This window comes from Melozone crissalis, unplaced genomic scaffold (genome assembly GCF_028551555.1).
Source record: "Melozone crissalis strain CALT ecotype California unplaced genomic scaffold, PUWL_Pcris_2 ptg000042l_1, whole genome shotgun sequence".
NCBI lineage: Eukaryota > Metazoa > Chordata > Aves > Passeriformes > Passerellidae > Melozone > Melozone crissalis.
Window position 1 is genome coordinate 52,494,320 of NW_026535820.1, and position 15,468 is coordinate 52,509,787.

Here is a 15,468-nt window from a genome sequence, read left to right on the forward strand (position 1 = left end):
AAGCCACTTGGACACAGGCCTGCAGGAACCCAGCCATCACTAATTCATTTGCCTGGTTCCTTAAACACCAGTCTTTCTCAAAAAAAAAAAAGTAGGTCAAAGTTAAAATTTTAAGAGTTAGACTTCATATTAATCAAGATAAACAGCTGAGAAGGGGGAAAATTCCCTAGAAAAGTTCTGAAGTATGACTATTATTCTGACACAATAATAAAACAGTATTATTATGAACAAATACTGTTAACTGTGTGTTTCTAGTTCTATAAACACACAGAGATGCAAAAAGAGAGTTCAGTAACAGTGCCATTCTTCCACAACTACACAAAAGGACAAAGAGGAATTGGACCACCTCAAATCCCACCAACTCTGAAAAAGCTACAGTGGAGTTTGGTACTTTAATTCTTATGGTATCCCACCTGGCAACAAGGCAGGTGCTAGTTGTGGGTATAGTAATGACAAGTCCTTTCTCTCCAACAGGACTATTGAGGACATGTTGGATGCCTTAGTGTTTTACCTGCTTATTTCTGCGTTTAATTATGGAAAACAATTTCAGCAAGTACACAAAGCTCCTATCTTGTATATCATATTCACTTAGAATGATTACTTCCAGTCTGAAAGACTTTGCTAAAATATTCAATACTACTGTGGCAGCAAGTAGATATTTTGAGTACCTACAGTTTACTTCACCCTTAGCTTTATTTTTATCATCACCCACAACAAAGAGAATTTCTAATATACTTTTTCCTCATAACTCTAAACCTCTTTGACTGCCTGAATCATCTCTTAAGATGAAAAATGTTTCTCTTTCATCCTTACACAGGAGAGAAATATAACCTTTACACTCAACTCCTGCTCCAGTAAGCCAAGCAGGACTTCATCGATTTCATTGACTTCACAACTGCGAGAAATTCATCCACACAGAGATCCCCATTTAGCTTTAGCAAGCTACAAAGAGTTAGGAGAGCATGATGGAAAGGAAAAAGCTCCAAAGAAAAATGCATTACTAAGAAAGCATTGCTCACACACACTGATCACAATCACTGAACTTAATCTTGAATCCATTTGCTCAAACAGAAGCAGGATTGCTAAAACTGACATGATCTGCTTAAGTTAAAACAATGCCACCAGTACAGGAATGTACAACACAACGAGCAAGTAGGTAGCATGGGCCACAGTTCTTTCATTGAGCTATGTTTAAATTCCTAATCTTGAGTTGTAGCAAAAAGCTGCTATCCAACATTATATGGGATATGTTTAACTCTAAAACAAATCCCACATTTCAGATCACTCAGGGATAAACAATGCTTAGCATTTTCTAATGGAGCCCCATAGAAATGACTTTATCACTGAAATATGAAAGGTATTGCTTCACTATATTCCAGAAGTCCAGTAACAATTCCATTTGCTGTTTAATAACACTAAGATTTTTGAGTGGTGAAAAATTCATAGACTTACAAATTGGTTTTTTCTTTAATAATTAGATACTATCAGATATGAAACATACACTATCATCATTATTTCACAGGTATTTTGCAAAGCAGCTCTCAAAATTACTTCCACGAGTCACTGCCATCCGCTGCAGCTTCAAGTTTACATTGAATTACAGCAACAACCTTTGGTCATTTCCCTGTGTTCAACTGGATTGATGGCAGAACATCTCAGATCACCCATATCCAGCACCAAGTGAAATAAAAAGGGAATTTATACCATTATATCCCTAAAAAAGGTCTTCAAAATACTCAGAACACTCAAAAGATAAAGCTATTTGTAAATCAAAGGTATTTGCATTTTATCACAAACTTACAAAGGAAAAATATCTTGGAAGACTAACACATATCTCAAAATAACTCCCTTAGGAAAGGAAACATACAGAAGAACTACCAGCAATCAGATAAAGGAAAAGAAGTTGTTAATGAAAAAGTGACATCATCCCCCACCCAGTCCCAGACTCCACAAACTGCCAGCATAGAAATTTGAGAGGGAAGATTTTCTTACCCAGTGTCATCCAGCTAATTATTTGATTCATTACAGGTAATCCCTGTTTGATCTTAAGGCTGTTATGGGTACTGCCCACAACATATGTCGAAAGTGCAACACTGAACATCTAGAAAGAAGAAATCGGGCAAAGAAACACAAAATTAATGTGTGGATCTCTGCCATTCCATCCTAAATACATAGACATGCTTTAGAGTTGCATAAACATCTCATCTGAATCATCATAAGAACAGGAAGTCAAAGACAGTGTCAAAATTTATAACTTTTTATAACTTACAATTACTGACTTTTTAAAACTTCATCTAGGTTACTTTTTATTAGCATTCTTGTTATTTATTTGTGCTATTTTAGAATAATATATACAAGTCACCTGGACCACTGATTTGACATGCTCTGCTCTTGGTCAACAGTAACTATTTAAACACTCCTGCAAACCACAGAAAACACATGCCCCCAGTCCTTCAAGGGGTACCTGTCCTCAAACAGCAGCCACAAAGAACAAGCAGAGCCTTTGGCTTTGCTGAGAATCAGGTACAGGGAGAAGGGGAAGGTTTCTGGAAGAAGAGAAGTAGCAGCAGAACAACTTGGAGGTGGCTTTTATGAGATGGAAAGAAGCTGCTGGGTTTTTTGCCCCCCAACTGAATTGACTGAACCACCTCAAGCAGAGCCCTCAGCCTTGCAGAAGTAGAAAAGTTGGAGAGGTTTTTTCTTTGACTAATTCAAGAGACACCATTCAGTCATCAAGTACGTGCAAAGAACCTTTTGAAAATTACCCCATGAGTCAGTTATTTTTGAAAGGTGACAATTATCCAAGGAAACGCTTGAGCCAAGTTTTCAATTACTGCTATTTATTCACAACTCTGCAGTTCCACTAAAAGGCAAATCAAGCATGCACAGTACTTTGCAAACACGTGCTTTAAAACTGCATTACCAGATGTAATGGCAGTCGTGGCTTTTTAGTGCAGGCAACTACACCATTCACATCCATCACTTTGTACCATATGAATAGCTGCTATTTTCCTGCTAGACTGCAGTGATACCTACTGGGATCAGCCCAGACAATACATTTAGCACCAACATTCTTTTTTGACAAGTTTCACAGGTGCTCAGTATCTGCGGCTTCTATTTCATTCCAAGCCACAAGAACATGTACCTTGTGACATCAATAAACAAGGTCAAAACATTAGGCATCCAAAAGCTCAGGGAATTTTAGACTTCTGATGTTTATTTTGGACACTTTTGGTGTATTCAGGCCCTTTGACATATCTTATCAAGTTCTGTTTGGTGTCATGAGCTCTGGTAATTCCTCCAATGTCCCCTAGACACTGGTGAAGTCACTTTGCACTGACTTTGTGTCCCCCTTGGTAATACATCCTGTGCCTTGGAAGACTTGTGATGGCCTGGGAACATTAATAAGCACAAGGAACTGCTGCTAAATCTATGCCAGTGTCCAGGGAAGGGCTCAGCAGGTGCTTTTGAATCTGTGTTGACATTTTAAGTAATGTTCAAACTGGTCTTGGCTTTCACCAACACCTCCAAGACTGTGGAACTGAGCAGAAGTAACTTGGAGAGGCAAACTGAGCTAAGCTAAGAATCTGTCTCCCTTCATCCTTCACAACCCTCTCTGATGTTCAGAGACAATTCCTGAACAACTTAAGAGCAGGTCTCAGATACCCATACCTGCAGGTCATACAGCTACAAAGAAGAAGCCAGCAGTGACACCTGAAGTCCCAACACTGCCAGCTGCTCTGGCTGGGAGCTCTCCTAAGCATCAAACATCTTAAGGACCCATAGGGAGAATGGCAGGAGAATCAGCATCATCAGCTGGGCACAGGCTGGTTGAAAACACCCTTCCTGTCCCCTGCTTCCACCAGAATGACATGGATTCCTACTGTTCACTTCTATTTTAAATAGCATGTAAATGTTGCTCTTAGGAACGTGGTTTAGTGGTGATCTTGGATGTGTTAGGTTAATGGTTGGACTTGATCTTACAAGTCTTTTCCAACCAAAATTATTCTATCATTCTAATTGAGAGGAGGAAACTAATCAACTGACCATCTTGGACACACATGAAGTCCAAGCATCCTGGGAATAATAACTTGGTTGAACATTATCAACCAATCAAAACAGCAAATTTTCAGTAGTGTGGCAGAAACTGGACAACATCTATGAAATGGATGGCAAAGAGAAAGTGGTGCTCTTTCCAGCAACAATTAAGTTATACAGTCAGCACTGCAGCAGTCTAGCTGATGGATTATGAATGACTCCTGGTTTCATCATTACTGAAGCCTTAATGACCTCTCAGAGATCACAGAATCAAACAATTGTTGAGGTTGGCTTAGGTTTAATTCATCAGTGACTCCAAACATTAAGTAACAGCATTATCAGAGGAAGGCATAACCTTTGCTGACTGCCTCCAAACACCACTTATGGGGAACTTGCAAAACCTACTTTTAAGAAATCCCTTGTCAGATGCAGAGCAGGAATCTGATTGAGTGTGCTTATCTATTTGAATGCCAGTGGCCTGATCACCATTTGTCACAGTAAAATAGATATTTTCTCCTGACTAGGGGATTCATCTCACCTTTAAAACTGTCTGGGAGCTGTAATCAAAATTCAGGATCTCAAAATGAGCATTTTTGAAGATTACCCCTTCCTATTCCCACTGAAAGGTCCAACTCAAAGGAAAATATAAAAGTAGAATTAGGGAATTTCATTGACTAGAAATACCAGTATTCTGACAAGCATTTTCCTTTTGTATTCCTGTACATTTCAAAGCAACTAAATGCAACCTAACCTCAAAACAAGATATTTATTTAGAAACACATAGAATACCTCTGTAATGTCCTTTTATCCCTCTACATCTGAATAATCTCACCTCCCAATCCTTTCCTTACACGAAATGTGAATTGTGGATCCCATATTTTCCATTCCCAATTAAGGTACTGAAACAAAACTCTTATAGAGACTAGTAATTAAATGTCACTACTGTAAAATATCTTCTGATTAAGAGGCAATTTGAGGAACTTTATGATGATCTTAAAAGTTGGGAGGAAAATGAAGATGTTACTTCAGGAATAGGCAGGCAGAACATTTTCCTCTAATTAAGTATGACTCTGTGAGTGAATTTCCTGATTCTCTACGTTTGCTCAAGAATAGTCTGGCATTACTTTTTTACTATAAACCAATTTCTTCATCATCATGAGATACTGTAGCAGTTGTGTGGTGAGCTGAGGTTGGCCAGCCGCCTACTGGGCTGCTCCCTCACTTCCCCACCCAGAGTAAGCTTTTTTCAGGCATTCCAGCAAGAAATCCATTGCTGAGTGTATACTGGAAATTTATGCTTTAAATGCTTAGGAAAGGAACTGACATCTCTTTTCCGCATGTAGGCTCAAAAAATTAAGAGACATCACACCATATTTGACATGCATTCATGCTAAGCTGCTAAAGCCACTTTAGGCATTCATTACTCTTTCCCTTCCTCCTTTCAACCAATCTGAGCTCCATACCTAAATCACTGATATAATGAGTGCATTGCTTTGCTCAGCAAGAAACTCCAGCACACACTTAAATCATAACAGATAAGGCTGGTCCTGAAATAAAACTATTATCTTGTAATAGGTTGAGATAAAAAAAAAAGAGGACAGCAGGCATGCAAGGTATTATTAGAATCTTAAAGCTCTCTAGAACTTAATTAGCTCCAAGCATGAAAAAAACCTACCTATTTCACAAAGATATAGTACACCTGAAAGAAAACTTAACCAACAGAAAACCAGCTCAATATCAATCTCACATTGTTCTTCTACAGCCAGAAACTAGAACTAGGTCAGCCCCCCAAACCAGCACACCCAAGTGTGCACATGGAACTGTGGCAAAGGCCACTGGAAGTGATATACACAGACCAAAGGCAGGACAAACTCTTCAAGCAGAGCATCAAAATCTATACGCACATTGATATATCAAGCAATATAATTATGGACAGGATGGGCTTTTGGGAACATAGCATGATGATATTTAAGTATGTGCACATGGTCCTCTTGAAATAGCCAAGGAGAAAACTCTTAGAAACAATCTTTTTTTTCTTGAAAATTGTGGCCCTGGTAGAAATGTGTTCTTAGAAGGTAAGTAAAAATTTGCACATAAAAACCCTCTAACATTCAGAATTATTGAAAAGTAACAACTGACCTGATAAAAATATACTTTCAGATCTTCATTATCTCTGTACTTATTTTCACTTTTACAAAGAGATCTCAATGAGAATAAAGATATCAAGATGGTCAGCAAACCAGCTGCTGTTCTGCAAAAACAAACAAAAGAACAATAAAATCTCAGAAAACATCATCAAAAATTTCTTTTGCTACCATACACTGTCGTGTTGCACTTGACATCCCACACCAGATTCAACCCCCTAGGAGCGCTTTGGGTTTCCTAATCTATCCTGAATATTCAGTGTCTCCAGGTTCCTCTTGGATTATCTAGCCCTGCTTTCATCCCCATGTTTCCTTTTTACGACTGAGCTGACTCAGGAGCTCCCTGCTCCTACCATACAATTTTCATTAATGTACTGAAAAGCCCTGACTTGACAGTACCACTGCCCAAGAACAGAAACACCTATTTCTCACTGGCTTTTTGATTTTTCCCTCTTGTATCTTCTCCCACAGCATCAACTCATCTGCAACATCCTGAAGTGTCACATTTATTTTTAATTGCTGCTTCAAACCTTTCCAGCTTCAAAACTCCCTTGAAAAGTTTCAGACAAACACAGTGGTACAAAGGTAAAATGTTGTATCAGAAGAATAAACACAAAGATATACAGCCTGGGCAAGGTGAATATAAAGAGGTGTCAGAGAGGAAGATCTGTAGGTAATTTAATTCCATTTTGATTTCTAAGCTGTGCACATATATTCTAAAGAATAAAAAAGCCTCAGTTTGGACCAGCAGAAATACATATATATGTACATACAGCTGAGAGGCTGTAACACAGTCAAGGCAAATGCTGAATATTTCTATGTGCTGAATATTTCTAATGTGCCCAAGGAATGAGACTAAGAAGGGTTTTCAAAGATAGATTTAAAACAGTAGAAAATATTGAAGGAAAACGTCAATAATCTCGGGAATATCTGGGCTCATAATTCTACCTGCAATCACATATTGCTGCTCAAATCCCATATTTCACTGAGGACCAGGCACCCTGGCTCTGCTGAGGCATGACATCTTCTACCAGCCAGCAGGAGCCATTGCATCCTAGGGTAAATTCACTTTTTCTGCAGTAACTACCAAGAGGCCACAAGCCTAACCCTTCAGGCCAACCACCTGGATTGCATCCAGATATGAGAGAATGCTCCTATGACCAAAGAGTAGCTCACAAGAGGAGAGGGACAGATAAAGATGTACTAGAAGAACAATAAAACACAACAACTGTAGAAAATCAGACAAGCAATACCAGAAAAGAAGACTCAGGATAGAGAAGCAGAAGTGAAAAAAGAAGAGACACAGGAAACACAGAGGAAGAAGAGAGCTCTGCCTACCCTGTTTGTTCTATTTCCCTGAATATCTCATTAGGTAAAGAGTGCTATTCAAAGACAAATTCTCATTAGTGAATAACTGGGGTCTCTATAATCATGTTATTTAAACTCTGAATTTCAACTCCTGTCTCAGCCAGCTTTCAGTAATGCAATTCCCCACAAATACCAAAAGGCAGCCTAAATTTTGAATCAAAGGGAGAATAAAAAATTTAAAGAACAAGATGAGATTCTTACACCAGAGGAATGTTTGGTTCTCTTCCTACAACAGGCATTAACGGAAATATTGCCAGGAGCACACACAGGAGAGTCCAGATCAATGATTTTGTCTAAAAGAAGAAGGAGGTCATGTGGACAGACAATTGTCTACTCATAAAGAAATATTTCAGTGAACTGCTAACAGCTACTAGCATCTCCCATAAGCAAAGACCCTACATCACCAAGGAGTAAAATTAGCTAAAAAAAACCCAAACAAACAAAAAACCAAAGAGACCATGGGGTCATCGGTATTACAGAACTTAAATTTAATACAGAAAAGCATTTCATTTATATAGCTGTCAAAATCCTATCAAAGACAATGATAATTAAAGCCAAGTTTACACTTATAAGCACTTTCTCAAAGTGTGGCCTTCACACATTGCAGGCACCAGAAATCTGACAAGGGGCCTTCTAGAAGGAAGGCATAATACTAATACCTCAGAAGGATACAGCAGTTAATTCATCAGCATTGAGAGAAAATACTCTGAGAATACAGTAACATTATCCAGTCTTTGCATCTATGTGCCATTTGACTTCGCCACCACAATCAACTAACTAGGTCCCAAAACTCTTTGCTAGGATGAAAAAAACCAACATATCCCAGGTGTTTTATATAACTAAAAATGTTAAGAGCTGTGTCATGTAAATTTCTCAAGCTCAAGTAAAATTCATATTCTTGAAAGGAAATTTCACACTACAAAACATCATCTGAGCATATCCAGCTTTAAGACAAGTTACTTGATTATTCAACTAGAACAAAAAATGGGAAATTAAACAAATACAAGCCTCCATCTTGGCAGTTTTTGGAGACCAAGACTTAGCAATTTGACTCCTTTTCTCCATCCCAGAACCCTAGGTTTTAGGTATCCCCTGAAATAAGAGATGTTGGAAGCAATGAACAGAAGAAACATCTCTTAAATTTAATATCATGCCACTTCATGAAGGTGGAGGTTTTTTCCTAGGAAAAACAACACAGAAAGCTGCCTCTGAGGAACAGTGTGTCCCAGCTGATTGCAGACAATAACAAGGTGACAATTGCTTTTCCATTTTCTTCAATATTTTTTCCTAATAAATTATCATATTAGTTAAAGGGTGACACTTTCACCAATCATACGCATAAACAGCATAGTCACTGCAACAGTTTGATAAATGATGTGCATTTCATATGATTGAGTCAAGCATTTCTTAGTCATCAACAACAGAAAACTGATAGCTAAATATAGATACCTCAGATACCTCAAAACAGATACCTCAAAACTCTTAAGCAACTCTTATTACTTCTGCTGTACAACAGATCCATTCAGATCATCTTAAATTCCCTTGCTTTGCTACACGCAACTTATGACAGATCAGAAAAAGAGCATAACCAAATAAGAATCTAAAGCACCATTCCAAAGCACTCCCAACATCCTAAGGATTCAATCCAGCTGTTCACCAAAGCAACGCAATACCTTAGCTTGAATCCACAGCTGTGTGATCACTGGCCAGCCAGCAAAGACAAGAAGGCCAACAGTAAGTGCAGAGCGGTAGAAAAAGCTGAAGACCTAATAAAAAAAAATCCAAGAGAGGACTGAAAATCAAATACATTAATTCCTCAAAGAGGAAGAATACAAGAAATTAGATACCCTGTTGATATATAAGGATAAAATACTTACTAGTATTTCAATTCCCAGTATACAAACCAAGAGGAATCCCGCAGATTGACCAATATGAAGCAACAAAACATTTGTGGCAAGGTCTTGAATGACAGGAATTCTGTTCAAAATGATAGAACAAGATAAGATTCATTTAAAAAAACAGAAAGAGCGTAGCATCTTACCTTTCAGGGCAAGAATGGGGTCAGAGCACAAAAAACATTAGAGGTATTGCTGGTCCTGCCTAGACCCCATGGTTGATGGCCAGATGCTCCTTCTGTCCAATTTTACTTGATAGAAAACCTGCTACAAAATCCTCCAGCTTTTTTCCTCCCATATTTGGCACATCTTTGCCAGTGTTTGGACAAGCTTCAGATTATTCACTACCCAAACTGACTCTGAGTACATGAATATTTTTGGTTATGTTGTGCTTAATGTCTGTCATAACTGATGAAACATTCAGAAGCTTTAGAGAGAGAAAAACCTTCCTTGTTAGCTTTTCCTGTGCTTTATGAGACAGCTCATTATCTAACTGCAGTTGGTCTCATTTTCTCTGAATAACACTGAGTTGGTATCTATAAATTGCCAGTAGATCAAGAAAGTAAAAGGAATCTGAAGATAACAAGCATTTTTGGGCCTGGAGTAAACGGAGACCCAAACAAGACAAATATATTTCAATATGGGAGCATATTCCTCAACATGACTAGCACACGCTAGTCTTCCAAAAGTAGCTGGTGTTCCACAGACTTGACATTTTGCAGGATCATTTTGCAAAATAAGGCAGCTGCTGCAGGTATTTGCAAAGATTTTAGCACTCTTTTGTAACAGTACTAAAATTATGTTTTCACGGAAATATCTTTTCTATTAGCAAAAATAAGTAAGCTATGTTCTAGAATTGGCAACTGTATCAGTCAGTTTGGACACTATTCATTATGCCAACTGAAATATAAACCAGAGTCCTTTGGAATGTCTCAGGAAGCACTTAATGAAGTTTTCTCCCAAATTTATGGGAAAAAATTTAATTCTCTACAAAAAGGAAGTCCAGACTTGGTCTTATAAAACAGTAGTAATAAACTGCATTCTTTACTTACTCTTTCACAACTGCATACCATACTGGCACTGGCAAGAGACAGTATATATAGTATGTCCAAGGACATGTTTGAATCAACAGGAAAAAAGTTATCATCATTCCAGCAGAGGCAAAACCATGGAAGAGAACAGTAGATTTCTGAAATACAAACGTTTGGACAAACATTCTTTTAACAGCAATAAAATGCTTTAAACTACACTCTATTTTCCATTTGTTAGTTACACAGTAAAACAAATGCTATTTTAACACAGCCACACAAGCTGTCATGTGTCTCTACACAACTCTAGACAAAGTTGTCAGCCAGATTAAAAAAAACAGTAGGATTTGAAGATCCAATTCTAAATGTGTCTATTCATAAGGTGCTGGAATAAAATCTGCATGGGAAAGACGTACTTGTACAATCTGGAAGCCCAATATATGCAATGTCATTTATGTTCAATGGATACTTGGAATCCATCTGAAGCCAGAGATGCTAAGGGGTTTAGGAAAAAGAAATCTCAAATTTAGATTCTAGAAACAGACTTAATGAGAACATAACCCATCGAGTTCAAGTTCATAGCCTTACAGTCAAAGCATTTAATCAAAATTCCATCAGCACATTTCCTCCTCCTGCTTGAGATATCTGTAAGAGAACTAATTAAATTAAAATATTAAGCATTAACTCCTACCAGAAAGAACCCCACTGCTATTCAGGATCTAGGAACAGTTACAAGGAGGCTTGTGACCAACATTCCACAGGAAAAACTTCCTTCCTCAAAGAACCCACAATTTCAAAATACAACAGGGGACTAGTGCTGCATGGCCCTAAAAGGTAGCATAGCTACAACTCCTTTGATATTTCATCTTAACCTACAGGTACTGCTTGGGGCTTTTCTTAGAAAAAAAATAGATACAAGATTGGACATTGTGTTTTGTGGAGTACATATTCTCAAAGTGAGAACACTTCTAAGGAGAAACATCAAAGAGAGAAGGAAAATTCTCAAATGGGTTATCTCAGATAGGTAGGTCAGTCCTCAATCATCAGCAGAAATCCCTTGTTTGTACAAAGGGAAGCATTAAACAGTCACCCTGCATCTGCCTTTTATCTGGTCATTGAACTATTCTTCCCTATTCAGGGACATTCAAATATCAGACGAATTACTGGTAAGGGAAGATAATGTACAAGTTAAAAATAAACAATTTTATTTGTATTACAACTTCACATAGCAAAGACAACTTTAGTGTAGGTAATGACAGACACTGCTTTCTTCTTCACAACTGCTAGTTTTTTGAAAGACTTAGGTAGACAGATACACAACTATGTTAAATATGCTGAGGAGACAATCAGCTCACAGTTCACCTAGATGGATTAACATCTTTTCTGACTCCCCTCCCTGTAACTGATGTACAACTGCCTTGATCTAAAATGACAGCAAATGCAAGTTCTAAATTATTTTTAAAATAGATCTTTTGCAAGATATACCATTAGCCTAAGAAAAGATATGTCATATAGAAAGCTGACCTAGGGCAATTTTGCTTTAGTAGTTTTAAATTTTACATTTGCTGACATATAGGCAGAACGAATATGCATATATATGATATGCACACAGTATAATTTATCACTGAATGAGTAAAGACACACAATCAACATTTTATTCCACATAGTGACACAAATACTATAGAGTCCAATATAGTCAGTCATGCATTGAAAGTGGAAAAGAGATTTGCAATTCTGTGAATATTTAAAATAAATTTAAAGGTTATACTTCTTGCTAGGCAAAACAACATTCTACAATAAAAGAAAAAAAAAAAAAGGTGTTTTTTCATACACAGCATAAGAAGCCAAAAACTTTTAAAGATTATATATACAGGATGTGCAGTGTCATTACTCAGAAGCTTCTTGATTTTATAAGGGTGTGTTTTGCAGGAGACTATTTGTCAATGGTAGATTAGTCTCTCAGCAAATTTCTTTAAGGTGCTTCAATATAAGCTATAAACCAAATAACTTCCCTACATGAAGCATTAGCCTCACATTGTGATTCTCTAAGTATTTAGGAACACTAAAAAAGGTTCCTACAGAAAAGGGCCTCTTATGAAAACTGAAGAAAAATAAATTCTATAGACGAAGAACTAAGATATCTTTTTTTTTTCTGCCAGTGTCACTAGCACTAAATTTGTCTTCAACAAGTTAATCAACATATGAAATTAAAATCGATGTCAACTAAGAATGCAAATTTTTCCTTAATGTAGTTATTAATATGCCTGATATTCAGCCTATTAATTGCAATTATTTTGTTTGTATCTAACATAACATGCATTCTGGATTATTTCCTCTCAGTTATTTGATGAAAGAACAACTAAATTATGCAGTACAGCACTTATGAATATTTTCCACTTTCATTTTGTTTGAGCATTTTCACTAAAGGTCAACACTATCTCATTTCAGCCAGTAGTAAAAAGTTCAAGATAACATGATAGGAATTTTCTCAGAGTAACATATTGAGGCAGTAAAGATGTTAAGTGAGTGCTCACTCTCACCTATATTACAAAATAAAACAATTCTTTTTATTCTGAAACAAATGCTTGAAGTTTGGGAGAATTTCCCCTCCCCACAAATGCTTTAACCCTTCTCTAGTGAAATGCAAGCTTTTTGCCTATTCACCTTTTTGCCGTCTCTCTTTTTGCAATGAATGTCTGAAAATAAATTCTTAGGATTTTATACTTTGTGAAAAATCAAACCATAATAATCTAGTCAAAAAGAGCTTCCTTCATCTTTAATGTCTTCTGCACACTTGCAAATCACAAAAAGCAAGAGAGCACACTATTCTGTGAAACCACAGCCCACCTGCTATCAAAACAGGCTACACATTTTAAAAATGCCATGACTGGACTGCACAGTTTCTGAGAATAGATATAAAATTACCAAAGAGGGAAGGAATAAAATTATTTACATGCTGGGGTTTTTTTTGGCCTTACAGTGAAGAACCATCAATGAAACTGGAAGCCTGAAATCTGTATTCTTCCAAACAATTATTATTACAACAGAGTGCTGTTAATACTGAAAATTAAACCTGGGAAAACTAAACCCAGTTAAATACAGATCCTTTAATAGTTTTAAATCACTATGTTTTCTCACACTTGCATTAGCATCTTAAATGGACAGCTGTAGGAAGAAAAACTGAAGCAGCACACTCAGACTTACACATCTTAGGAATACTGATCCTAATCACTGGACTTAACAGCAACACCACAGACGATTCACAGCAGCTGAAAAACTCAACAGCTTGCCAGTTTCCACATTAAGTCAAAAGAAGTATAAGGTATTCAATTTATCCTGCACACAGTCACTTAGCATACATGTAATACTGAAAACTGATAGAAAAAAATAATTTAATGCTTCAAACTTACCTTTTTATTAGCTGGGACAGTCTTGGTCAAATTGGTATGGGCCTTGATAATGACCAAAATCACATAAGTTGTCCAGCCCACAAAACTCACTGCAATGCTCAGACCCAGGAATAATCTATCATAGGTGTGGTAGTAAGACAAGCCTTCCAAAGCAAGGTTAATCAGGGTTTTGCACAGAGATATCTGGAGGCAGACAAAACATTTAAGTAACATATGAGAAGAGTGTGAGCTCCCCATTCCACAAATCAACCTGATAGCAACTGGAGCTCCAGCAGCTCTACCACTCTTGGCACATGTGTCCTCTCCATGCTCAGGGACAGTGTTTTGGTCAGCACCAACTGTTGCAGTGCACACTGCTTGGGACTCCTGCTGGATACCAAATCAACCATCACCTGGCCCATCACCATCCTCCCTGGCCATGGCTGGTTAGAAGGTGAATGCCACACAGACAGCACATCCTGAACATCACCTGCTACCAAGCATCGACTTGGCTTTCCCACAAGCATTTGACTGTACATACTCCAGTGTAAGTTATCCCCTTAAAAATCAGTCATGTGCAACTGAAGGCACATTTACACAGGGGGAGGATTATGGATGCAGCTGAAACATGGTCACTCTCCATAGCCTCAAGTATTCCCTGCCTGGGTTTTGACATCCTGCACTTCAGTAGTACCTGATACCATGAGCACCAGCAGTGAATTCAGAGACTAAAGTGGAGTCCCAGATGCATTTACTGAGCAGCTGCTTGTAGCTCTCAGGACATAAATCACTTGGAAACAAGAAGGGCTGTACCCAGTCTAATCACAGGACCACTCACTCAATACCTCCACTGGGGAGGCACCATAATAAAGACCGTGGGTTTTCCCACTGTGCCATTTGGGTGTGCTGTGATTTACCCAAAGATGGGAAGCTCATCCACGCAATTTGGAAGAGTACAGTAACAAGGTGAACAATGAATACACAACGAAACTCTTTTATATGTGCAGGTATCCAACTGAGATTCAACAAAAACAAACTCAGGAAAAGGTACAGCAACTACTGAAGAAATCACAAGTCTGCCAGTAGGTAAACTCACCCCAAAAGACATCTATTCTATACAATCCTTCTATTCTATACAATTCTGAGTGCATATTTGCAATGCAAAGACTTGCAAGGTTCAGGCAAACAATCATGCAAACCCCAGGTTCCAGGAAGGGAAGAACCTTTTCTGCATTGCAACACAGGATGCTGAGCATAACCAAGGCACAGGCACAAGTCTGATGTGTGAGTGATCAAGAGTGAACTTGAACACCTGGAGCACTCAAACAAGCAGTAAAATTTACATATAAGCAACAATACAAAATCACAAGTTCTACTCCTGAAACGCATAGAATGTCTCCTATCAGTAAATGTGACAGCTAAGTAGAAGTATTAAGAAACCAAAAAGAAATAGATCAAGTTATTTAAGCTGAACGGTTTCCAATTTACAACAAAGCAAGTAAAAAGGCATAAAATAGATTTAGCTGTCCTGTGCAAAAAATAGTAATTTATTGCCCCAAGAATCATATTAGGAAAAAAGAACTGAACCCTAACACATACTGGAGGT

At 37.7% G+C, this 15,468-nt stretch overlaps 1 protein-coding gene across 2 annotated transcripts in view; it reads right to left on the reverse strand.

The window, feature by feature from the left end:
• PIGN (phosphatidylinositol glycan anchor biosynthesis class N) overlaps window positions 1-15,468 on the reverse strand; it is a 101,692-nt gene that overhangs the window by 23,904 nt on the left and 62,320 nt on the right. For both annotated transcript variants that reach the window (XM_054285155.1, XM_054285156.1), the window contains exons 14-20: window positions 13,884-14,066; window positions 10,498-10,634; window positions 9,428-9,527; window positions 9,224-9,316; window positions 7,752-7,843; window positions 6,178-6,289; window positions 1,993-2,101 (exon numbers count right to left, since the gene is read on the reverse strand). In XM_054285155.1, coding sequence (XP_054141130.1) covers window positions 1,993-2,101; window positions 6,178-6,289; window positions 7,752-7,843; window positions 9,224-9,316; window positions 9,428-9,527; window positions 10,498-10,634; window positions 13,884-14,066 — 826 coding nt within the window. The remainder of the gene's footprint in view (window positions 1-1,992; window positions 2,102-6,177; window positions 6,290-7,751; window positions 7,844-9,223; window positions 9,317-9,427; window positions 9,528-10,497; window positions 10,635-13,883; window positions 14,067-15,468) is intronic.